This window comes from Megalobrama amblycephala, linkage group LG21 (genome assembly GCF_018812025.1).
Source record: "Megalobrama amblycephala isolate DHTTF-2021 linkage group LG21, ASM1881202v1, whole genome shotgun sequence".
Lineage (NCBI taxonomy): Eukaryota > Metazoa > Chordata > Actinopteri > Cypriniformes > Xenocyprididae > Megalobrama > Megalobrama amblycephala.
Window position 1 is genome coordinate 1,585,417 of NC_063064.1, and position 25,491 is coordinate 1,610,907.

General features: G+C 38.7%; 1 protein-coding gene across 2 annotated transcripts in view; it reads right to left on the reverse strand.

Annotated features, from left to right (window-relative positions):
• Positions 1–287: 287 nt before the first annotated feature.
• col2a1b (collagen, type II, alpha 1b) overlaps positions 288–25,491 on the reverse strand; it is a 58,076-nt gene continuing 32,872 nt past the window's right edge. For both annotated transcript variants that reach the window (XM_048172169.1, XM_048172168.1), the window contains 35 exons: positions 24,572–24,616; positions 24,283–24,381; positions 23,031–23,084; positions 22,443–22,550; positions 22,172–22,225; positions 20,751–20,849; positions 20,604–20,657; positions 20,202–20,300; positions 19,947–20,000; positions 18,258–18,311; positions 18,125–18,178; positions 16,341–16,394; positions 16,198–16,242; positions 16,017–16,115; positions 15,794–15,901; positions 14,724–14,777; positions 14,096–14,149; positions 13,926–13,979; positions 12,838–12,891; positions 11,085–11,192; positions 10,944–10,997; positions 10,815–10,868; positions 10,475–10,636; positions 10,210–10,317; positions 9,428–9,535; positions 7,413–7,466; positions 7,222–7,329; positions 6,499–6,552; positions 5,973–6,080; positions 5,820–5,873; positions 5,521–5,628; positions 4,373–4,652; positions 4,077–4,264; positions 3,727–3,969; positions 288–1,772 (listed from right to left, as the gene is read on the reverse strand). In XM_048172169.1, the coding sequence (XP_048028126.1) occupies positions 1,626–1,772; positions 3,727–3,969; positions 4,077–4,264; positions 4,373–4,652; positions 5,521–5,628; positions 5,820–5,873; positions 5,973–6,080; positions 6,499–6,552; positions 7,222–7,329; positions 7,413–7,466; positions 9,428–9,535; positions 10,210–10,317; positions 10,475–10,636; positions 10,815–10,868; positions 10,944–10,997; positions 11,085–11,192; positions 12,838–12,891; positions 13,926–13,979; positions 14,096–14,149; positions 14,724–14,777; positions 15,794–15,901; positions 16,017–16,115; positions 16,198–16,242; positions 16,341–16,394; positions 18,125–18,178; positions 18,258–18,311; positions 19,947–20,000; positions 20,202–20,300; positions 20,604–20,657; positions 20,751–20,849; positions 22,172–22,225; positions 22,443–22,550; positions 23,031–23,084; positions 24,283–24,381; positions 24,572–24,616 (3,234 nt within the window). In that variant the 3' untranslated portion in view covers positions 288–1,625. The remainder of the gene's footprint in view (positions 1,773–3,726; positions 3,970–4,076; positions 4,265–4,372; positions 4,653–5,520; positions 5,629–5,819; positions 5,874–5,972; positions 6,081–6,498; positions 6,553–7,221; positions 7,330–7,412; positions 7,467–9,427; positions 9,536–10,209; positions 10,318–10,474; positions 10,637–10,814; positions 10,869–10,943; positions 10,998–11,084; positions 11,193–12,837; positions 12,892–13,925; positions 13,980–14,095; positions 14,150–14,723; positions 14,778–15,793; positions 15,902–16,016; positions 16,116–16,197; positions 16,243–16,340; positions 16,395–18,124; positions 18,179–18,257; positions 18,312–19,946; positions 20,001–20,201; positions 20,301–20,603; positions 20,658–20,750; positions 20,850–22,171; positions 22,226–22,442; positions 22,551–23,030; positions 23,085–24,282; positions 24,382–24,571; positions 24,617–25,491) is intronic.

Genomic DNA, 25,491 nt, shown 5'->3' on the forward strand with positions numbered 1-25,491 from the left:
TAACAACTTTAATCTCAAGATGGTTTTATTTTTTTATTATTGCTTGGCCCTAATCCGCTTACGTACTGAAAGGTACGTTTCTATCACGGTGATCCAATCCAATTTTACTTTGAAAAACCATCTCAAAAGTAAGATCGATTACCTGATTCTGGATAGCAAAAAAAGTGTTTCCTTACAGTTCATACTTACAAGTTATATGTCGCATAAATTTTATGTGACATTACTTTTCACTCGAATACCCTCACTGAATCACAAAGGCATGCCGTAAGAAAACCCCATAGAAGATGTACCATCATTACACTATTTATTTCATAGAAATGATTCTATCTGTTATTGCTACGGTAAAAAGTCATAGAAAAACAGCACAAATGTACAAGTGGAAATTTACTTTACATAAATACACTAACCAGACTGACAGATCATACTATGTGCACTACTGCACACTGTACGCATTATCTGAAATATTAATGACCGTCATAATTAACTATTTGATGTGATGCTAGATTTTTTCTTTATTTTCCCCCAAAAAACAGACAAAATAGATCAACCCACCTATGAAACCCATACTACATAACTGAACAAAGATGTACTATCCTTTTATTTTAACAAAAACAACTTAAAGCAACACAACGCACATAGTGTAAGCTCTTGCCCTACATCTAAGAGTGCATCTAAAACCAAAGGAAGAAAAAAAGTTGTACATTTTGCATTCATTAAAACCATAAATCAAGGAAATAAAAACAAGACTTTTACATATGTTTAGGCTTTCAAAAGACATCAGACCAAATGAAGGCTGTGCTTAGGGCCGATTTTATAAAGAGTAGAGTGGAGCAGATAAAAGAATGAATTATCTTTTGAATACTAGCTTTATGCTGACTTTACAAATTAGTAAGGCTTTACTTTTTCTGATTGTTTTGTCCAGCATGAGGTAGCTTAAAAATAAAATTCAAAACTGGGCTACAGACCACTTGCGTGAACAGTCTCTTCGAATAGTGTGACATAACAGGTAGAAAGAAACCTAACTTCAACGCACATGCGCACATATACACAAACTATTATATGTCTATCTGGTCGTTGGAGAAAAAAGCAGGGTGTTTTAAAAGATTAGCACCATTGATTATGTTTTAATGCACAGTAATTTACATACACTGTGGCGACAAGAAAGACGAACACTTGCATGTGATTGTCAGAGTTCAGGGTGCATGTGAGTCAAATAATTGTAGATGAAAATGCTAAAATACTACACTGACGTACAACTCTTGATCCAAATGCATGGGAGGGGAGGGATAGCACCGTAACAATAAATAAATAAAACCAAGACACACTTCTACTTCTGTCGTTTTCGCTGGCATACTCCCTTATGTACCGTTCGGTTCGATTGTGAGATTTTTTTTCCCAGAGGGCTGAGGGTGGAGATGGGAGAGTGTCTGCCGGTCAGTCACAGATGAGTACTGCTAGTGCCTATCAGTGCATATCCTAAAAATACTTTCGGAAGCACTTTTTCTTCTAGTCATAAAAAGATGTCCCACTCAAAAATGTCTAGTTCTTTAGTTCCTCTGTTTCTTTGTTCCTCACTCTCGAGTGTGTGTTGTCTCTCTCATTCTTTCTGCATCCAGGTTTTATCTTTACAAGAAACAGACGGCACCCACGTCCACTCCAAACTCCTGATGTGCTCCTCCAATATCCATAGGTGCGATGTCCACAATGGGTAGGCGTGATGTCTTCTGTGATTTGTACTCGATTACTGTCTTGCTCCATTGTCCTGTGTGTCTCTGTAGGGGCAAAAGACCTCAAATGTAAATGGTCTGTTCACACAGAACATGTTTTGCAATCTACTGCACTGCTTTTCCATTGACATTTCACACTATTTCCATGTTTTTTGCAACAATATTACATTTTATTTACAAGGATCCTAATGCTAGGAATGTGATTATTTTATTTATTTTCAACAATGTGAATGTCTCAGTTGAGCATTACTTATTTTTTATGCGGTACATTTCACTGTGGATTCTTTGGTAAATCAGTCGCAACTTCGGCCCAGGCTTTGCAAACAGATGTTTATGATATGGACTCGACAGTAATGCAACAACATGTAAGTAACTGTGTTAAAGGGGTCATAAAATGCCACTTTTACAAGATGTAATATAAGTCTCTGGTGTCCCCAGAATGTGTATGTGAAGTTTTAGCTCAAAATACCCCACAAATCATTTATTATATAGCATGTTAAATTTGTCACTTTTTGAGTATGAGCAAAAACGCTCCATTTTTGTGTGTCCCTTTAAATGCAAATGAGCTGCTGCTCCTAAGAAGAGGGTGGAGTTTCAAGAGCTAGTGTTAGCACCTCACGCAGACTCACTGAAAATGTCCGTATTGGTGTTTAGCCTTTTATGTTCAAACCGGAGTCAGATAATGATGGAGAGACTCAAGAAGAAGTGACAACATGTAGAATGCAACTGGACGTTTCTGAACGGTTAGTTGATTAATTTATGTAGCTGATGTGGAGTTAACTATCTTAAAGTCATTGATTAGCATATTCTGTCATGATAATCGCTCATGTGGGATCTGTTGTAAGATGCCTACAGAGCCAAATAATATATGCTGCATGAAGACAGAACAGGTATAGTTTAGTTTAATTACAGTTATAACTTATGTTGGCATCTTGCTTTTATGACATGCTATTGTATTTGTGTTACGTACTGTAATGCAGTAAGATGGCCTCACCCCCTTTGTTGCATGTTCTTGGGGGAGGGGTTTATGTAAATTTTAGGGTTTGTGATGTCACTAACCCCAGAAGAAGCGCGTTGTAGGCTCTACCAGCCATTTGTTGTAGTCCTTAAAAAGCGATTTCTTTAAAAGTAAATATCTCCCTTTGCATTGAACTTTGAGCATTGTAACATTGCAGATGTTTTTTATGCTCAAACAGCAACATTACACACTAATAACTAAAATTAAAAAAGACAATTCATAATCAACCACCCCTTTAATTCTAATGCCTGATCTGATATGATTCATGTACAGTCAGATGTTCTTTGTCAATGTGTCAGTAAATCAAACCAGTGATGACTTAACGGCCAACTTCACATTGTTTCTCTTAGTAGGATGAAAATAATGAACTGTGATTAAATTATGAATAGAAAGCGATCAAAGAACGCTCCCTTTGCAATCACTGGAGCTGTCAATCAAACAGCTTGAATTTATCAGTTCTGGACTCGTGCCAAAACTCCCAGTGAAATTTTAATTTACAGTGTGCTTGCACTGTTAGTTATAAAAGCATTCATTAGTGTGCAGAAATCAAGTTGTAATGACGAAATCCATCATTGCTTTCATGTGCTCAACATGTTTGTGATCGGCTACATGTTCATCACGGCCTTTTATTTCTAAATTATGACAATTTTTGATGTAAAAATCATACTAACAATATAAGTGCACCACAGGAAACATTCTAAAACAATAAAACAATGCAGTTCATGACCCCTTTAATCTATTTTTCGTTCTTTTTTTAAGATTTTGTGAAAGACATTAAATTTATTTAACGAACATTTTGCGTGCTGACTGAGGCCGGCAAACTTTGGCAAATGAGTTTTTCTCATTGTCTACTTACTCCCTCTGTATCATTTTGCTGTAATGAAACAGTACAAACTGTTAAGGGTTAGATTCACTTCCAGTGTTTTCTTTAAATTCTTAATTCCCATGCCTATTCAATAGAGGACAAAAGCATTTCCTCACCTTGCAACCATCCTCAAGAACACTATATGTGAAGCGACTATTGCCCTCAGCTCGGATCTCCACATCATTGGATCCCTGCAGCAGAAGAGCCTTCTTCAGGTTGCCATTGGCCTCATCCATATAGGCAATGCTGTTCTTGCAGTGGTAGGTGAGGTTCTGCGAGGCCTCTGTGGACAGCAGTCTTAGGAAGGTCATCTGAATACTTGCTGTATTAGGTGCCAGATTTTCGTCTCCATAGCTAAACTGTGGTAGTGAAAAACGTTCATTAGCCAGAGATGATCGAAATCCTAAAGAATAGTTCTGAAAATGGTCCTAAATCCAATTCAAGAACAGGAAAGTGAGACACTCACATGGAATCCACCATTCATGGCTTCTCCGAACCAAACATGTTTGCGTTCAGCACCCTTGTTAGTCCACCAGTTCTTGCGTGGGATGTTGGCAGGTTTTGGATAGACGCAAGTCTCGCCAGTCTCCATGTTGCAGAACACCTTGATAGCATCAACGGTGCAGCCCTGGTTAGGATCAATCCAGTATTCACCTAAAGAGAGAGACAAAACTTTCTTAATACCACATATTTTCCCTATTATTCACAAGACCTCTTACATGAACTCCACTGTAACCATGCTTCTCTCTGATGCAAACTCACCACTCTTCCAGTCTGGGTGGCAGAGTTTCAGGTCTCTGCAGGTCCGGGTAGGGCTCTTTTTAGTACCGTCAGGACTACGAATGCTCTCGACCTGGTTATTCAGGGATTTCAGAGTGGCATCCACCTCGGCATCATTCTGAAGGTTGCCTTCTGCAGCTTGGTCAGCCCTGTAGGAATCAGGACCCTTTTCAAGCTGAGACAGACCAGCAAAAGCAGACATGTCGATGCCAGGTCCCGGCGGGCCAGGAAGACCAGGGGGTCCAGGATTTCCAGGGGGGCCCTATGGAGAAGCAGTGTATTTTAGTGACACTGATTTACAGTTATGTGTCCTTAATTTTCAGCAGATTTTTTAAATCACAATATTTAAATTGCCTCTATTATGCTTTTTCAGATATTACCTTTCAAGCTTCATGTAGTGTGTAATAAAGCTGTTTGGGAAGTTTTAAAGATCAAAATGCAGATAAATGGAGTTATTGTCTCCAATGTAGGTTTGTAACTAATTTGCATAATGCCAGACAATGGTCTTGATTGGCTGAACAGTGTCTCTTTGCCCCGCCCTCAATCACTGTAGTTGTATCTGAGACTGGAAGAGTTTGGTTCGTGTTGTTCATGTCGAGAAGATGCTGTTTTCTGCTGAGATTGATACGGTAAAACCAACGCCATCGTTACTGTTCGTATCACTGCGAAGCAAGAGCTGAGATTCAGATATGATAATGAGCGTTTGGTTTCTGACCAATCACAGCAGAGCAGCTCTCAGAAAGGCGGGGTTTAGAGAGAACAAATCCTTGATGGAAGCGTTTCAGACACTGAGAGAAAAGAGCTGATGCTGCAGTGGATATTATGAGAAAATTAAAGTGTTTTTGACTTTAGATACATGTAAACCTGCTGTAGTAGACTCAAAACAACATTAGAAACCAGCATTTCCCAACCCTGGTCCTGGAACACCTCCAACAGCACACATTTTGGGAGTATCCATTATCTAACATGCCCATTTCAGGTCTTGGAGTCTCTACTAAGTGACTGATTAATTGAATCAGGTGTGTTTAACTAGGGAGACAAACCAAATGTGAAATGTTGGAGGTACTTCCTGGATACTCCAGGAAGGTTGGGAACCAATGTGTAAATCTAGTTTTCACTTTGGTACTTACGGATGGCCCAGTCTCTCCAGAACGCCCACGAGGTCCAGGGGGTCCAATAGGTCCAGGCGAACCATTTGCTCCATCTTTTCCAGCTGGACCAACAGGGCCTGGGGGTCCCTGGAAAGAGAAAGAAAGTCTGAGTCTCAGCACAGCGTGACCTGTTTGCATAGTCCAAGAGTTTCTAATCCTGACAACCTCCAATGTTTTGTTCCAACCTCTTCCAAAAAACTAGTTTTTAAGACCTTGATCAGTTGGCTCAGGTGTGTTTGAGGTTGGAGCTAAACTTTGGGATATTCCTGGGTACGTACTCTTGCTCCACCGGGTCCAGAAGGTCCAGAAGCACCTTGGTCACCAGGCTGGCCCTGTGTGTGGATTGTACAGGAGTTAGTGCATCACATCTTACCTCAGTATTTGTACATGGAATGCTTTAGTTCAAATGTCACAAAGAAATAGCAACTCACAGGAGGCCCAGGCAGACCTTGAAGACCGGTGAAACCTCTATGTCCTTTCTGTCCTCTCTCACCTGAGTCGCCAGCTTCTCCCTTATCTCCACGTGGCCCTTGTGGTCCCTGTGATTAATGAACATGGGCATTGTAACTGGACGTTAAGTCTACATTGAATTTTATGCATGCACATTGACAACTGAAATGCACAACTGATGTTTGGAGTAAAAAAACGTTATTAAATGTTGTCTTTAGTTGGACATGAGGTTCATAAAAGCTTCTCATGTTCGGAAAGATGTTTGACGCATGTTGCTTCAAATGCATGTTACTGTTCACAGAGCCGTGCTTCACTGACAAGCTGCGCATAAAAAAAATAATCTCAGCCTTTTGCAATTTCATAATCGCACTAAGCGCAATTTTAAGCTAATTTCAGTTAATCGTGCAGCTCTAGTTTCAGCACTTGAATTTTTAGAACTGACAACAAAATAAATAAAGCAAGGAAAAATCCAGAGTGTTATTAAAGTTTGACAAGAAAAGTACTTACAGGCATTCCCCGAGCTCCAGCAGGCCCTGGAGATCCAGAAGGTCCTTTGGGTCCCTGCAGTTAAATGTAATTAGTGTGTCAAGTATCTTCATCTTTTGCCTTGAAATCATCCTTTGAAAATCATAAATCCTTTTTTCTGCCTTATCATTTTCCAGCAGTGCACAGGACAGTGCTGTCCACTCTTCTATGTATTAACGGCAGCTTTAAGACATTATCCCATCCAGCTATACCACTTTCCAGATTTAAAGGGAAATTCAACTGAAGCTTGGAATGTCTCAACACTCATTTTGATTTATGTTTTATAGTGTTTATAGTGAATTAAAGCCACTCATACACATTCCACCCTGTTGAGAAAAAATTACATTGTCAGTGCTGATAAGAATTTCAAGCTGAACCATTAAACTAGTACACAAAATCACTTTTTTAAATCAAGTGATATATTTCTAAAAAAAATGCTGAGAACATTAAACAAAATTCTAGCCTACATTGTTGGTAAAAAATATATATATATATATATATATATATATATATATATATATATATATATTTAATTTAATATGTTAATTTTGAATATGTCAGCCAACTAATCCTTTGAACAGTACCCTTAATAACATCAATAGAACAAACCCTTTTCTAGACACAATGATCCAGACTAATAAACTAACGTTTGCTCATTTTTTTGAAAAGAGCTCTAATAAAAGAGCTCTAGTAATCTGTACTTACGGCCTCTCCTCTGTCTCCCTGTTTACCAGTGGGTCCGACTGGACCAGGGGCACCAGAACCACCTGGAGCACCAGGAGCGCCAGCTGGACCAGTGTCACCTCTGTCACCCTGAACAGAAGAGTCAACAAGCATAAATGCATTGATAATGCATTGATAATGGCTCTGTGATGCATGAACATTATATTCCCCACCTTTATTCCTGCAGAACCATCTCGGCCAGGAGGACCATCAGATCCAGGATTGCCCTGAAAAACAATGTATAATATTAAACTCGCCATGAGCAATTCTTTTAACAGCTATCAATACAATCAATACATTTTCCTAATCTCCATTAGTTGTTTTCTTTCTGTAAATAAAAATGATTTTCAACAAGCTGATCAAATCTGTGAGAGATACAATATAAATTGGGAAAATGCAGCAACGGTACAAAATCAATGACGGGCCGCCACATCTGTCTCATCATAGGCAATTAGCGAGGATGCTTCGCGATCCCACTGTACAACACATAGACAAGTCTTGACTGGCAAAACATGCCATATGGTCTTCAGCATGTCTTTGACGAAGATGGGAAAATTATTAACCTTGCTCAAAACATTCATAGTTTTCAGTCATGTGACTAGTGTGGAGACCTGGAGGGCAAAACATCCACAGAACTGCAGCACAGGCCTGTCAATCACGTGAAAACTATGAATAGGCTCCCCACATTTTATGTGAAGAATTGGGAGTGCATTACCCGCCTCAGCAACTCCTGGTTTACTCAGTCAGATGTTGATTGTGAAAAGTGAGTGTTGTAAACTGCACCAGAATGGAGGCCGATTGGCTCAAGTGCAGCATGGCCTTACATACAGGTTTGATTAAAGATTACAAGGTCTAAAAAATTAGTGAAATTATATATGCATAGATTAATTATTCACAGTAAGACCAGTAGCATTTATTAAAAAATGGATAGGGTCAATTTGGATTTCATGCAGACTTTAATGTCTTAAGAATTTATTGTAAGGATTTTGACCCGTGGGCATTCAAGTGGGATCCAGATGTGGGTTGAACCAGCTGCTTTGAAGTTATTTATATTGTATAGTGCTATATATATATAAGTGCTATAAAAATTAATAAAGCTTTTGTAGATGCTGCAATTTGGAACTGGGCTTCTTGATCTGGTCTAAGATAACTGGTTTTGTTGGTCATGTCCCATGTAACACTTTCTGTTGGTTGCTAAATTCAGATACTGATCAATAAGATCAGAGACTGAAGTATAATTCTTAGCTGTTTTAACATTCAAATCTGCTACCATCTTTACTAAATCAAAAGCACTGAAATATTGTGTAGATATTTCATCTGAAAAATGTAATTCAGGTGTGGCCTCAACTGTGTGAGATCCCAAAAGGTTTGCATATTTTCCTTGGTTTATTTTACAGGTTGATTTTAAAGGGGATCTATTATGTCCCTTTTCACAAGATGTAATATAAGCCTCTGTGTCTCCAGAATGTGTCTGTGAAGTTTCAGCTCAAAATACCCCACAGATCAATTTATTATAGCTTGTCAAATTTGTCCCTATTTGGGTGTGAGCAAAAACACACCGTTTTTGTGTGTGTCCCTTTAAATGCAAATGAGCTGCTGCTCCCGCCCCCTTTCCAGAAGAGGGTGGAGCCTTACATTGTTCAAATCGGAGTCGACACTGATGGAGAGACTCAGGAAGAAGTTACAACTTTTAGAATGAAACTGGACGTTTCTGAATGGTTAGTGGATAAACTGATGTAGTTGCTGTGGAATTGATTCAACTCATCCACTAGCATGTGCCGAGACTCTAACGAGACTCTAAATAGTGTTCTGTGCTCGTCTGTGCAGCCAATGACAGAACAGTTAGCATGCTTTGCTTAAACCTTTGGTGTTAGAACTGGTACACCGTTGTTGTTTGCGAAAACAAAATGGTGGGTGGAAACGTGCAGATTAAAGGGTGGTAATATTACAATAAGATCCCTTCCTACTTTACAAGAGAAAGCAAAATCTGAGCGGCTCGTTTTTTCACATGCTTGTAGAGAAAGGCTTGCCAAAACAAAGTTACTGGGTTGTCTCTTTTCACATTTTCTGGGATAGTAGATGCACCAGGGAATCGATTATAGCACTTAAACATGGAAAAAGTCAAGATTTTCATGATATGTCCCCTTTAAGGGTGGTGTTGGAGTAAATCACCACGGTTGTAGCGTACCTCTCTCCCAGGCTCTCCGGCAGCTCCGGTCATACCCGGCGCTCCCACAGGTCCAGGTGGTCCACGGTCTCCAGATCCTCCGGGAGCTCCTTGTTTCCCAGGCTCACCCTGTGAGGGGCATTCATCAATCGAAAGTGATTCAGTTACATCTACCCGTGTTAGCTATGTAGTTGCCCATATAACATTTGTCCTTTGTTATTAACTCTTTCCCCGCCATTGACGGAATTTTCTGTCAATCCATGTTTTCACTGTTATACGGTTATGCGCTATTACCGATCTTCTGAAAGAGTACAGAATCGTTCGATCAAAACACAGTGAAGAAGAAGCAGAAACAAATGATAGAAGCATGGTGCCCCTGGTTGAAAATAAATAACCATATTCCTAGCATTAGGATCCTTTGAAAGGTAATGTTATTTTAGTCCTGTATCACTCTTCTGTCGTGATTTTTGGTGAAACTGTGAAGACTGCTCATCTCTGTGGTTAATGGTGCATGAGACAGAGCAAAAGTGTCTCCATATCTTGCATAAGATGCATTCACAGCAAAGGTATGTGTTTCATTGGCGTATCTGATCATAAAACATGGAAAAGAATTCTGATTTTATTATCAGTTCGTCATATTCACTGGAAACTCAACAGCTGGTAAAGTATGTTTACATAAAGTTCACATTAAAGGAAAATCTGATAAAAAGCGCATGACTGACAGTGATTCCCCCATCACTGAACCATCACAAATATTGATGTGTTTTCATCATTACGACATTAAATGTCAGTGTGGGACTCACAGAGGGTCCAGGCAGGCCGGGGAAACCTCTTTCTCCACGCTGTCCAGGGAGTCCAACAATTCCACGCTGACCAGCCAGACCCTGAGGACCTGAAGGCCCATCTGGACCCTGGAACGGGACAGAAATGGTATTATCCATTGATGAAACCTAAAAACAGCTTGTCGACTAACAGCTTAATGTCAAGTTGCAGTAATGCAGGAATGGGTGAGTTATTACTGAGGTCAAAGTTGAAGCACATTTAATGAGATCCAGTAAAGCTACATACGGGAGGACCATCTTCTCCAGGATCTCCCTTCTCGCCAGGAGGACCAGCCGACCCACGCAACCCAGCATCACCAGGTCTTCCAGGAGGACCACCGTCACCACGCACACCCTTTGGACCATCTTTACCAGGAGGGCCAGCAGGACCAGCAGGACCCGGGTTACCCTGAGAACAGACATTAATATGTTCTCATGAAGAAACTGTTAATAAATGTACTGAGGGACATGATGGATATAAAGGTTTTAGCATTAATAATATGTGTTCTCGGAACATCAATTACACTAATTAAATGTTGTACACTGAGGTATTTTGCCTTAGTGAACAGGTCCACTGATTTACTTACATTGGGACCAGGAGGTCCAACTCTACCTGCGGCTCCAGGGAAACCTGTGGCACCCTGCAAAAATCATAAAAATAAACATTTAGTTTCAAGATCTACATTTACAAAGAACACCCATTGGTTTGCACTTACTGGAGGTCCTTGAGCACCACGAGCCCCTTTCGGTCCAGACACACCAGTTGGTCCCTATAACCAAAGCAGGAATACACAACGTGAAGAAATACAGGCACGCTATCGAACAACAGTAACGCAAATGAAAATGGCTGATGTTACCTGAGGACCTGGAGCTCCTGAAGGCCCCTGAGGGCCCGGTGCACCGGCATCACCCTTCTGTCCACCTTCACCCTGCTCTCCCTTAATGCCAGGCTGTCCATCTGCACCCTAACACATCCAAAAAATTCATTTAACAATCAATGACACTATTAAGGGGATCCATTCATCTTTCTTTAGTGTTTAATGATGCAGTTTGAGCATGAAAAAGCTCTGCAAAGTCACAAAGTCCCTCCAGTAGTCTTGACTTTTCTTCACAATTTTCCTCATTTAAATAATTCATATGCAGAATAAAGGGGCGGGCCTGGTTGAGTTAGTTAGTAGTTTGTTGAAACTGGCTGTTATGTTAAGGGGCGGGACATTTCCCAAACACGCTGGAAGCACTTGATCAATCACAACATACTGCTCCAGCTGACCAATCAGAGCACATTGTGCATTTCAGAAGGAGGGGCTTCATAGAGACAGGAACTAAACAGAGCGTTACTGACAGACTGGGAAGAGAGGAGCTGAACAATGAAGAATATGAGGAAAATAACCAACATTCAAGCAGGGAAACCTGCTCTAGTAGAACCCAAATCAAGATCAAGACTTGTAAAAAAGCATATATGCCCCCTTTAATAATGGTTAGCTGTTAGTGCTCTAACACGCTCTAAAAGGACAACTATGCCATTTGTATCATTAACTCTTTCCCCACCATTAAAGAGTTATCTTGACTTTTATGAGAAAATGTTTCCTGCCATGGACAAGATTTTACAGCTTTCTATGTTTTCACTGTAGGGGGCGCTATTACGCATCTTCTGAAAGAGTACAGAATCTCCTGATCAAAACACAGGCGAAGAAGAAGCATAAACAAACAATAGCATATGTAAGCAGATGCATACGTAAAATAACATGATCATCAACATTTAACAGCGTATAAATCAAAACTGACTAATGTTACCGAATTAATGTTGACCCGGGACGAGCTATAAGACTGTGCCGACGGGGAAAGAGTTGCAACTGTTCATTTGTCATTTATAATATTCAACATTTATAATAAATCTGTCTTGATTGTAGTGTTTGATTAAAACAGGTCTATTCATTACTGAATGAATGACAGTTGTTGATTTTAATTTTAATAGAACTGATATTTTTCTGCATGTTCCTCTACTAAATTTAATTAAAAATGTCCCAAAAAGAGTTCACAATGCTTAAAAACAGAGATGATCGATTTCACTGGCAAACATTCTCACAGCTCCAGCTCACGAATCAGCTTGACCACTGAAGATCTTTTAGAAGGACTTAAAACTTTAACTGCACAAATACAGTCCTCTCAAATCATGCTACAAAACTGCCATCACTGCCATACTGTTGTGGAAACAGTTTTAAACGTCTGGGACCAATGTAGAGACAAGAGCCGAACAGACAGCAGAAACAGAAACAAACCGTATTAACTATGTTCTGATGTAATTACATCATTCATGATTTGACAGCACACTCGTCAGCCTTCTTATACTGAGATCTCAGTGCTAACTTTATCAAACAAATATACGATCAAGCAATTATAAGCTCTGATTTCTCATCATTTGCACCATCTTCCCCACTTCAAAAATGAGTTTCATTATTAGTTGGGAAACCTCTAGGTCAAAGAAATGTTTAATTGTGGGCTTTGTTTGTGCACTGAGAAACTGCTATTCCTGTAGTTTGATGGTAATGTGAGAGACTTTATTGTCAGGCAGAAATAAAGAAAAACAGCAGCTATTAAGATTGTACTTACAGGTGGACCAGCAAAACCAGCAGCACCAGGAGGGCCAGTCTCTCCTCGGTCACCCTGTTAAACAGATAAAGCCTCGCTTTTAGTATATATGATTCTTGTATTGTATGTGCCATACCATCAGCTAAAACATAAGTGATATAGTCTATACATGTTGTTCATATTACATTCTTTTCCTAGAAGTGTACAACACGATATGTATAAAGCATATACATACTTTTGTACATGGATTACTAAGTTATATAAATGTAACTGTTGATGATTTGACTCCATTCATCCATTCATCTATCCATCTACATGTATGTGTTAATATGATGTTCTTTTCTAACTGTATTATGTTATGTTGCTGTCTTGCCGCCAGCCAATCACTGCACTGCTTTGATCACAGTTCAAACATCTGCCCTTTCCACAAGAACTTAACCAGATTTTTATCCAAAAATGTGTTTGTGTTTGAAGATCCGAAATATCCAAGATGCCCGGAAGTGATCTTCACCCTTTATTCAAATACTATTAACAAAGGTTTTGTAAGCATATTGCATAGTTATCCTTAGAGTCAATTGTTTTATTTGTGATAATAATGCCCCAACACATGCCAAATTGTGTGATAATTTTTGGCCAGGCTTTCATACAAAAAATTATGAACACATGCAATTATGAACACATTTGCATAGTAAAATAAAACCTGTAACTGTAGTTTGCCTTTTTTGCCAAATAATTGTGTCAGATAAACACTCTAACCAAGTTTAGTGTTTCTTTCTTCTCTCATATTTAAAATATTTTAAAAATCCAAAACATTTTACGGTTTAATCGAACTTGTAGGTTCATTAAAAACAAATAGCATCCCCTCCGGACGTCACTTTTGGCTACTACTGCATGTCATATCATGTATTATGTGAGGTATAATGAACTCGGACCAGGATTCATACGAGATGACGTCGGTATGAAGTTTCATGTCATCTCTGAGCAATAGAAGATCACTGCTCGCAATGCATTACATATACAAGTTGCAAAAATATGCTGATTTAGATGGAGAATGTATGGAAAGTAGAGCACAGGTCTCTGAATACTGATATAGTGTGTGAGGGACTCACAGGAACGCCGCGAGTACCAGCAGCTCCAGACGGCCCTGCCGGTCCAGATTCTCCCTGAAGAACGAATGAGCACAGAATCAGACTCAGTTATGACTAAACGTGCGATGCAGTGATTAATAATGGATATTCAACACAGAAATGAACTAATAATAAACTGTAAACTTCAGTACCTTTTCACCGTTGGGTCCTGCAGGACCCGTAGGACCAATTGGACCCGTTAAACCCTGTAAAGACACAAGAATTAAGTTCATAAACATCAGCAGTTTGACTCTCAATTCACATCCATCCATCCGTCCAGATCTGAACTCATAATTTAATTTGTGTACAGCTGACACACTGCAACATGCACACGTTACACATGATGTCATGTGTTTATGTATTCAATTTCTGATTCATGTATTGAATTATATACTGTAGACCAGTGATGACCAGTCGCTTTAATACTGCACAGGAAGCCTGGCTTCATCAATAAATTTAGCAATATCATTTATCTATGTATAAATAACCTCTGTATATTACACATTACTCAACTATTTGACCAAATAAAAGTGTGAAATATAACAGGGCACTAGCACACTCTTAATGATCTGCTTTACACAATTCGTGTGCAAGTGTTTTTGACCCTCTTGTATCCCATGAGACATGAGACATGAGACAATACAATAGATGTTAGTACTTTAATCTGTGCTTGAAACACAACAGCCAAACACAGATGTAAAAAATCAACACAAAGTCAATATGAAAAATTCAGAATTTGTTAGTATCTATTGGAGGAAAAAAGATGTTTCATCATCTTACTCTTGCGCCGTCTTTCCCAGGAGCTCCTTCAGGTCCTTTCTCACCATTGTCACCCTGTGATACACAGACAGTCAAATCTTATAACTGATCTTATGATATCTTGATATCTAAATACATTGTGAGGAGAATACTAAACAATAATGAGCGTTTAATATATATAGGCATAATCTAGGCTATTTCACACTCAAGTATAAGCATAAATCTTACAGCAAAAGTAATGCTTATGAATGTGTTGTGAAAAGAATAGCAAGGAGACATTTTAATTATTTATTAATAAAGTAGTGTTTTTGAGTCGGTGTCAGCTGCAAACATGAAGTTGACGATGCTGCCTCACCATCTCCGCAGTATAGACATGCATATATAGAGAAATGCACCTTTCATACGGATTGTTTCCGATTTGAATTGATTCATTTAAAAGTAGACATTTCAAGCTTTCTATAGATATATTTCTGTCTGTGGAGCAAGTATACACTGAGTTTCGGTTCATTTTTGTGACATGCTCCAGTTCACAGAGACCGAGACGGCAGAAAGCGCATCCTGTTTGTTTTCTTTATTTTACAAAGACACAACATTTTCTTGTTATTGTGAGTTTACACAAATAATAGCCCTTTACAGTTTCGAATGTTGGATTATTTTTATCTGTATGACCAAAAATGATGGAATATTTTAAGTTGTTTCCACTGATATCAGGTAAACATGCAAGTGATCGCGCTGGCGCCTCCACCTCATGCAGTAAGCATGCTATACTTCAGCTTCCACACGCCACACAAACACTTGGATATGCACCTAATATTAGCACACATTTATCTAGGTTGACGTTAGAGCGAGCAGCCATTACTACTTACTAATAACATTTTGGTCAACTAAGCCTCTTCTAGTCGACTAACAATTAGCCGAATATTCGAGGCGAATCCTTGCAAATCCGTTTCATCTGCCATTAACTACTAAGAACTGTATTCTACACACACACACAGACCTATCTATGTGCAGAAGTACTTTAATAATCAAGACATTTTCATAGAGAGCGGATCTGAATAAATCTCACAGAGATGTTTAGTTGTTGCACTTACTCTGTCGCCCTTTGGTCCAGGAATCCCAGAGGTCCCTCTCTCTCCAGGCATCCCCTGTAATCCCGGAGGTCCCTGAGCACCAGGAGCTCCCCCCGGACCAACGCCGCCCTACAGATGAGCAGAACATCACAGACACACAGTTAGAGCCATACATCCAGTGAAAGTGGCACAGAAACAAAGCAGGAGATTTTCATGGTTATCTCTGTCCCACTGATCTGCTTACCTTGGGTCCGTCGGTTCCTGGAGTTCCTGGAAGACCACGAGGCCCCTGGAGGCCCTGCGGCCCTGCACCTCCTCTCTCTCCTGGGAAACCACGCTCACCCTAAGAAGGACAGGAGAACTTTAACACAGGAGAATATGATATACTTAATAAAGCAAAGAGAAAGTGAAGAGTTGAGACTCACTCGGGGTCCAGTAGCCCCTGCGGCTCCAGCCTCTCCTGGAACACCCTGAATGAGCAAAGACAGACATGCCACTTTATTACGCTTCTATGTGCGGCCAGCAGAATAACAAGTAAAGTTTCTTCGTCAGATTCAGGAACTCTCACCTGATCACCGGGTTTACCTCCTTCACCAGGGGGACCAGGGGGTCCGGGCAGACCCTATGAACATAATAAACATCAGGGTTATGTTTACTAACAAATATTATGACATTCAAACATGTTATTAAAATAAATGGTCCCATTTTATATCAAGTGTCTTTAACTACTACCTACTAACATTTCAATTAAGATTACACTTTATTTTGATAGTCCACTTTCTTCTAACTACAAGTAACTACATGTCAACTAGCAGTCATTAGAGTATTAGTAGACTGTCTGCTTAAATAAACTTTATTTTGATGCTCCTCAACAGACATTCTACTGACTATAAGTTGCAAGTACAAGTCAACTTATTCCACTAACCCAAACCATAACTTAACATTCTACTAATACTCTAATGACTGCTAGTTGACATGTAGTTGCAAAGTTACTTATAGTTAGTAGAATGTCTAAAGTGGACTATCTAAATAAATTGTAAAGTGTTTTTACATTGTACTTATATTTAGAAATACTTGCATGTAATTACATCTATAAATATAGCTGCGAACAGCAATTATTGAGGCTTAAGCGCTATAAGGCCTTTAAGCACATGCATAAAAAGGTATTATGTTTTATTTAGCAAGCATGTAACCACTTAGATCACAGATGGAAAAGACCATTTACATCCAATATAGGCAATTTATTAAGGAAATACATGGTCTTTAAAGCTTTTCATCAGTTATAGCGCCACCTATGGTCTGATCTCCATAAACGTTTGCATGCTTATTTAGAATCATATTTCACATATGCTCACCAATTTTCGTGAAGTTCAGAGTTTTCGTTTAGGAGTTACAGGCTTTTGCATGCACTTGGCCACACCTATTTTGTAAATGACCCTGTTATAGCAAAAGTTCAACTTTTGATTGATAATTATTGATCTAGAGAGTCCAGAGAATTGCACTGTATTGGTTTTATTGAGGTTGAGCAAAAAACCTAGGAAAAGTAGGTTATTCAAAAAAGATTTAGGGTATTTCTGCAATGACCGGATCACTTGACCCTACGCCTAACGGTTGAGGAGTTATGAGCGATTTCCTACTTTTCACCGCTGTAGCGCCCCTGTCAGGCTGATTGGAATGAGCCTTGGTGACGTTGTAAACGGTTTGAGTAGTACCAGCCCTCAAAGTTTCAAGTCTCTATGACTTGTGGGGTCTGCCCGATCACTTTTAGTACGTTCATTATGTCATATAATCGTTGTTACACCACAGCGAACATTCAGATCTGCATTCTGATCCAGAGAGAGCCGTTGTCATGTATAGATATGAAACAGCTTCACAAACAGTCCTCTTAACCACACAGTATCATTATTTCTGTCTTACAATAATTAAGATAATAGTAATGGGTACTGGGATAAAAGTTTATAGTTCAGATATAAACACTGATGTCTATGGTAGCGATCAAAAATAGAGAAAATCACCTTTTAAAAAGTAACTTGATGCTTCAAATAAAGATTGTATCAATTACATCGTTACACCAGTAGGTGGCCACAAGTGACTGTTAAAATATTTATTTGTTATTGAATCATTCATTCAAGAGATTTGTTCAAAAGCGCTGATTCATCCAGTAATAAAACAAGTGAATGAGTCATTGAATCATTCATTCAAACCATTTTTTTTTTTTAAAGAAGAGAGTCGTGATCACTATTTTAAACAAAAAAAATCATGATTCTCATTTATCCAGAACCGTGCAGCTCTAATATAAACCATGACAACAGCTGTCAGTTGTTCAGTGATCTGCAGCATTCACACACTCACCTGGAAGCCCGATGGTCCGGGCTGACCCTGCTCTCCTCTCTCTCCTGCGGGACCCTGTGAACATCACATCATCTCAGTGCTCATTCCTTCATAACCTTACATAAGCATGTGACACACACAGAGACACACTCACAGCAGGTCCGGGGGGTCCAGCAGCACCCGTCTCACCATCTTTACCAGGCAGACCCTGCAGAGGACAACACATCCGTCACTACACTGTTGTGTGATGTGAAGTAAGGCTGAGGTGTGAAAGAGTGTGTTGTATGTTGCTGACAAGCTCCTCTAGTTTCTGTAATACGTGTTCACACCTGGTATTACAGTTTTTTACAATCGCTAGGATTACATTTCTACAGTAATACCATACTGAAATACTGTATATTCTGAATCTAAAAATGAAATACTATCAATGCAATTAGATGTAGCTGAACACACACAAGTGTTAGTCTTTCAATTTCATTACTATCTATACAAAAGATTAGGAAACTATGGAATAATAATAGTGAACTATAAATAGTAGAGAGCGTCATTCTTGTTTTGTAAAGAAATTTTACAAAAGAAAACATTGTATAATGCTCCTGTTGTTAGTTTTTTTAACTGTTTTTGTTGGGTAAAAGCTTTGCTAGTGTTCTGGAAGAATGGGTTGATTTGAGATGTGAATGAAGTGATTTGGTAGTTTTAGTGCATTTTGAATGTAAAATTAACTGCTGTGAAGCTGAAACTGTGTGAAGAGTTTGGAAAAAGTGATCAAGTATTGAGAAATGTGTCTTAGTGATTGTAAAAAACTGTAACACGTGTGTGTGTTCAGCTACATCTGATTATTGTGATATTATTTTTTAGATTCAGAAAATATTTCAGTATATTCTGTATGTATGCAATATAGCAAATTTCTATCTTGTTCATTTTCATTTAACAGTTTTAAAAAGTGAAAAATCTATGATATGAAAAGATTCACTGTGTGTTGTGCCACTATAAATTATCCACAGTGAAGCTGTGAAACTGTGTGAAGAGATAAAAGATGAAAATCAAGATATGTGTACTTGTGAAGAAAAATTACTTAAAATATTTAGCCTTGTTTACTTAAAAATTATCACAATTAAGTGAGTTTTAGCTTAAAATAAGAACAAAAATCACCAAATAATCTTGTTTTCCCTTTGAGTTGTTTATTTACCAGACCCCACTAGCAGATATTTGTTCTTGTTTTAAGCTTTAACTCACTTAACTGTGATAATTTTGAAGTAAACAAAACTTAATATTTTAAGTAAGTTAGAAAATGTTGCTTCTCCAGTAAATGTATCTTGATTTAAGAATGTTTAGATATTTGTGCTGGAAAACAAGACAGAAATACAAAGGAAGAAAATAATTCTATGTTGCAACTGTACAAATGTCGTCCTAGTCTTTTGAAAAATCTTCTTACACTTCCAAGAATTTCACTCTGCATGCTCCACCATGTGCACTTGACCATAAAGCTTTGACTTGATTTGAAATAAAAGCCAATCACTAGTTATGCATGTTTTCTTTATAATGTCACACATGCTATTTTTCACTTTGTAAATTACCATTTACCCAAATCTAAGTTTAGTAATGTTGACTGAAATATATATATGAGTGCCACCGACATGAATCCAAATGTCCAGTTTTCCTTAAAACACATCACAGTTTTAGCTCTGGGAGACAGAAACTGCCAAGAAACACTGCCAAGAGAGCTCAGCGCCGCTAATGAGAAGGACCAACGCTCAGTCGCATTGAAGATTAGTCAAGCTGCTCTGTTTCCACTCTGTTTTGCAGTGTAGATGTGTTGAGGACTTTAGAAAGCAAAACTTACACGCAAACCCGGAGCTCCAGCGAGTCCCTTCTCTCCAGCCTTCCCAGCCTCACCCTGCAGCGAAGAGGAAGACGCCTGATGTAAACTGCCAGCATTTAAGTCATTAAGATGCAGAGCAATAATACTTGTTTTCAATTATAAATAGTGTTTAGCATAATAATTAATAACAAAATAAGACCAGGAATGAACACGGTCAAGTTGCCGTAATACACACAAAACAAACAGACATGTATTGACAAGAGATTTCATGTTTACATTGCCACCCTTGGGTCCAGGGAATCCCATCACTCCTGGCTGACCGCGAACACCCTGAGGTCCCGGGGGTCCTGGACGGCCGTCTTCACCAGCAGCGCCCTACATCTCGACAGAACATGACCGTTATTCAAGATCCAAACATATTACTAGAGTTCATCGTGATTTCAAAATAAAAGTTTAAACCCTCGATCTGAGTTTGTATTGTTTTGATGTCCACATATTCTTGTTCAAGAAATTACCAAATATTACTGCCTCATTGTTATTAGATATGTATTTTAAAGGCTATTATTTGCTTAGGTCTATTTTTATTACCGCAAAAAATATCAGATAACTTGATTAATCATCAAAATAATCATCCCTAATATAGTCAAAATATTGGCTAATAAAACCACGTTTACTCACAGATGGACCGACTTTGCCCTGTGGACCGGCATCACCGGGACGTCCCGTCAGCCCCTGCGTAACGAGAATGCCCATGATTATGACAAACATGTATGATAAGAATCAAATCTGTTTGAATTGGCTCTGCAGACAGATGGACTGATTTACCCTTGCACCAGGCAGACCCGGCTCTCCAGGCCGTCCTGGATCTCCGCTGGCTCCCTTAGGCCCCGATACGCCCGCAGCTCCACGCTCACCCGGAGCGCCCTGCAACACAACAGGAAATTGAAGAACATTTTTTTTCCATACTATGGTAATCAATGGGGACCAGCAACTGTTTGGTTACCTATATTCTCCAAAATATCCTCTTTTGTGTTCTGCAGAACACAGAAATTCTGGTAATTTATAGCTTTGTTCACACAAACATCATAGCGGTAATTTACCAGTAATGTTACATTATATCCAGCATTAAATTCTGGTAATTTTCCAGTAAAACAAACAAAAAATATAGCTGCAAGCAGCGATGATGGTCCCAAGCCCCGGCGCCACCGCCACCCCGGTGGCTTGGGGAAACTTGTGCATGGCGGGCAACATACAATACAATCTTAATTTAACTTTAGTTAACTTAACTTAATTTAAATCAAACAATGATTTTACAGGACATGAGGCACGTTGTTTCACGTTGACTGAGTTTGGTGGCGATTGCATGAATCTCTTACGAGAACTACTTAAAAACTCAGAGCCTGATTATTCAAAAAATCCACATTCAAACCAAAATAGCTGACTTTCTGTTGGTCGGAGCTAATGACTGTAAATAAGAAAGTTGTCCGGCTTGATGAGAACAATATATATACCGAGTTTGGTGACTGTAGGTAAGACTAACCCCAACTTTTATCAAAAGTTGTCACTATAGAGCCCCTCTTCCCCAACCATTTATATGGCTTTGCCCATGTCTACTGACTGGCAACTCTGATTGTGTGTGTCAATTTGAAGCATGTTAAGTGATTCGGAAACCCCCATAAGGAATATTAAAGTTTAATGCGTTGCCATGACAACAGTATTCAAGATATCAAGAATCCTTTCACAAATAAGGTGATTTCAAAGCATTTTGAAAGTGACAGACTTCCTGCTGCCAGTTGGTGGCGCTATGACTTTGACTCACAATAGTCACATTCATGTGATTGGCCTCCTACAACGAACACACAGCTGAAGTTTCATCAAAATCAGTTTATGTATGCAGAAGTTATAACACACTTCTTGTTTCCCTTTTCTCGCCATAAATTTGTTTCAACGCCATGGCCAAACCGTTTGAGATATCAAAAATCCGCTCACAATTTAGCACCCTCAATGTCTTGACTTCATGCCGACTAAGGATGAATTCCTTAGGAGGAGTATATCAAATTCCAGAGCATGTGTTTTTCAAACAATCCTATATAGCTGACTTCCAAAAGTGCCCGAAAGGTCAAAAAAAAGAAAAAGAAAAAAAAAAAAAAGGTACCTAAGTAAAACAATAGGACCTTGGGAAAGAGCTTGGGCCCTAAAAAACTGTGTGTAAAAGGGACTTTTGCATTTTGAGCATGGAGTCTCACCTTTGGACCAGCCAGACCATCTTGTCCAGGAAAACCTCGATTACCAGGAGCTCCCTGCAGAAAACACATTGTTAAAGCTTATTAATAACAGAATGCAGTACAACACTTCATCTGATAGAACTAGAAACACAACAGCCCTCTCTAACCAATGTGTTTGAGAGAATATAGTTGCATGCATGGGTCATGTGTAAAATGTTACACAAGACTCAAGAGAAGCAGATGAAGTTCTTCAGTATTGCTAAAGATCAGATATGAGGCGACAGTGTCTCACTCTCTCTCCAGGCGGCCCGACGGGTCCAGCAGCACCAGGCTCTCCTCTGGGTCCTCGCTTACCTTCCTCTCCGGCAGGACCAGGGGCACCTTGAAGACCAGCGCTACCCTAAACATTAAAACATTCATTTTCATTTAACTATGACACATTTAACACTCATACACACATTGCATCCTCTGACAGACAGCACATAAACACACTGACAGAAGGTTTAAATACTAAAAACTGAAGTTTTTGCTTGCATCTATAAACAGCAGCTGTAAAATCAATATTTAAATTATTATTTAAAAACATTTTTAAAAATGTAAACTGAAACATTATTTTAATGTGACATTGTTTTACGTTAGAAGACATTATGGTAACACTACTTAAATGCATTATAAAAGTATCGTAATGCATTAATTATGACTTTGTAATGCACATTGTAATGCATTTTATGATCTCATGAATAACTGTAACCACAGTTATAATAATGTTTACAGTCCGTGCAATCAGCTTTGTTTGTAGTGAAATACAGTGTTGCAGATATTGAAATTATTATGATTTTGAAGGCTATGAATGACTCCCAAAGTGAATGTGAGGACTTACAATTTCTCCTTTAGGACCAGCTTCACCCTTGAACCCTGCGAGACCCGGATCACCCTACAGACAAACACACATCAGAGCCAGACTATTACTGCAAATCATGAAGCTCGTGATCTGATCTGCTGTCAGCATTATCAGAAAGAGGCCAAAATATATTCTGAATGATAATCACTGGTGGAACTGAAGGGTCTATGAGTGGGTGATGTGAGTAAAATCTTATTTCGCGACAAGAGTTGCCTAACTGTATTATTCAAGAAAAAAAAATGACTCCTTGTGCTTTTAATAACACTTCATTGTCAAACATGTCCCACTCTTTATACCGCTAGCCTGTCAATAACTTTAAGCAGTTATTCAGCTTCACAAACAGTCTTTTCAAACACACATTATCATTATTTCTGTCTTATAATAATTAAGATTATCACAGAAGTACTGGGATAATGGTTTATAGTTCAGATATAAACACTGATGTCTACAGGTAGCGATCAAAATAGAGTAAATCACCTTTTAAAAAGTAACTTGAAGCTTCAAATAAAGATTGTATCAATTACATCTTTACACCAGTAGGTGGCAACAAGAGAATGTATTTGTCATTGAATCATTAATTCAAAAGATTTGTTCAAAAATGCTGATTCATCCAGTAATGAAACAAATGAAGTCTTTATGAGTGAGTCATTGAATCATTCATTCAAGAGATTCATTCAAAAACTCTGATTCATCTATTAATGAAGCAAGTGCAGTATTTATGAGTTAGTCATTGAATCATTCATTCAAAAGATTCATTCAAAAACGCTGATTCATCGATTAATGAAGCAAGTGAAGTCTTTATGAGTGAGTCATTGAATCATTCATTCAAAAGATTCGTTCAAAAGCGCTGATTCATCCAGTAATGAAACAAGTGAAGTCTTTATGAGTGAGTGACTGAATCATTCATTCAAAAGATTCATTCAAAAGCTCTGATACATTCAGTAATGTAAAAAGTGAAGTCATTAGGCTTGTTCGAGATTCATTCAGCATCATGGGAGAATCGTGATCTCTATTTTAAACAAAAAAATTGTGATTCTCAGTTTATCAGTTTATCATGCAGCTCTACTGGACACAGTTAGTTAAAGCAGTATAACGTAGAATCAGCTGGTCATTACTGCTAAATAAACCACATGTCTGGGTCGTGATTGCCCTGTCTGTGGTGAATGGTTTACTGAAGATTACCCCTTACTCAGTGGAGGAAGGTCAATTTGAAATGAAGACTGAAACTCACAGACTGTCCCTTGGGCCCCAGAGGACCCGTCGCTCCCTGAGGTCCAGGAGGGCCGCGAGGGCCTGGAAAACCAGGAGAGCCAGAAATACCAGGAGCACCCTGCGGGAAGAAAAGAGCTTCCTCACATGATCTATTGTGTTGCTTTGGGTCATTCAAATGATCAGAAGTGATCGCTGAATCATGTCAAAATAGGAATGATGCTCAGATGGACTACAGAAAAAAACAGCTCATTCACAGTGGAATCACAAATAACAAAGTCTCATGGATATTTATATATACATGTACATACCACTGATCCTTTAGCTCCGGGGATGCCATCAGTACCAGGGTTACCCTGCAGATTGAGCGAGATCACACAGTCAGAGAGTTACCATCTAATGCCCAGTTTACTCGCATCAGTCGCCGTTTGGTCTGTACATTCCACTTGAAAGCAAAAAAATAGAAAAAATAATCCTGACAAAAATTGAGGAATCCTAGGCATCCAGCAACATATAATCATTTTTAATGCAGTTTATTCTAATCTGCTGCATAAATTATTTCAGTTACCGGGCCTAAAATTAACACCTCGCCAAGTGCCAAATGTGAGTAGAAATGTCAGTGTCCTTTCCAGTTGGTTGTCACAAAAGACAATTTAAATATTCAAGTGCAAGAAGGTGCGAAAGGGAGCTCATTTCATGAACTCATTACCCAGAAAGTCCACGTCTCAGACAGCACACAAATACTAAACTGAGCTCTCTTTCACATCTTCTTGCACTTGAGTGGACAAATTCACACAAAATTATGTCAAAACATAGCGAGTATCCTAGTAAACATAGTCAATTATGTCTTAAGTGGATGTAAACAGTTTGAGAAGGTAAACGGAATGTGTACAGTATCAGTATATTGGATCTGTACTTTCGCTCTTAAAGTGACAGCAGCCTAATAGTCTAATAAAGGGCAAAGAAAAAAATCACTCACTGCTCTTGAACTGAAAAACTTTAGTAACTTTAATAAGGATTAATTAATAAGGAACCTGAAAACTACTGTGAGACCTACATGACAAACATGAAGAGCACTGTTTATTTCATTTGTATCTTTGTTGTACTGTATTTATTTGTGCTTTTGCTTGCAATGATTGATTATTTGTTCTTAGTTTATTACTCACTGTTTACTTGTCTTTAATGATGTTTTAAATTTCTATTAGTTAAGCTAGTAGTTTTAGCTGTGGTA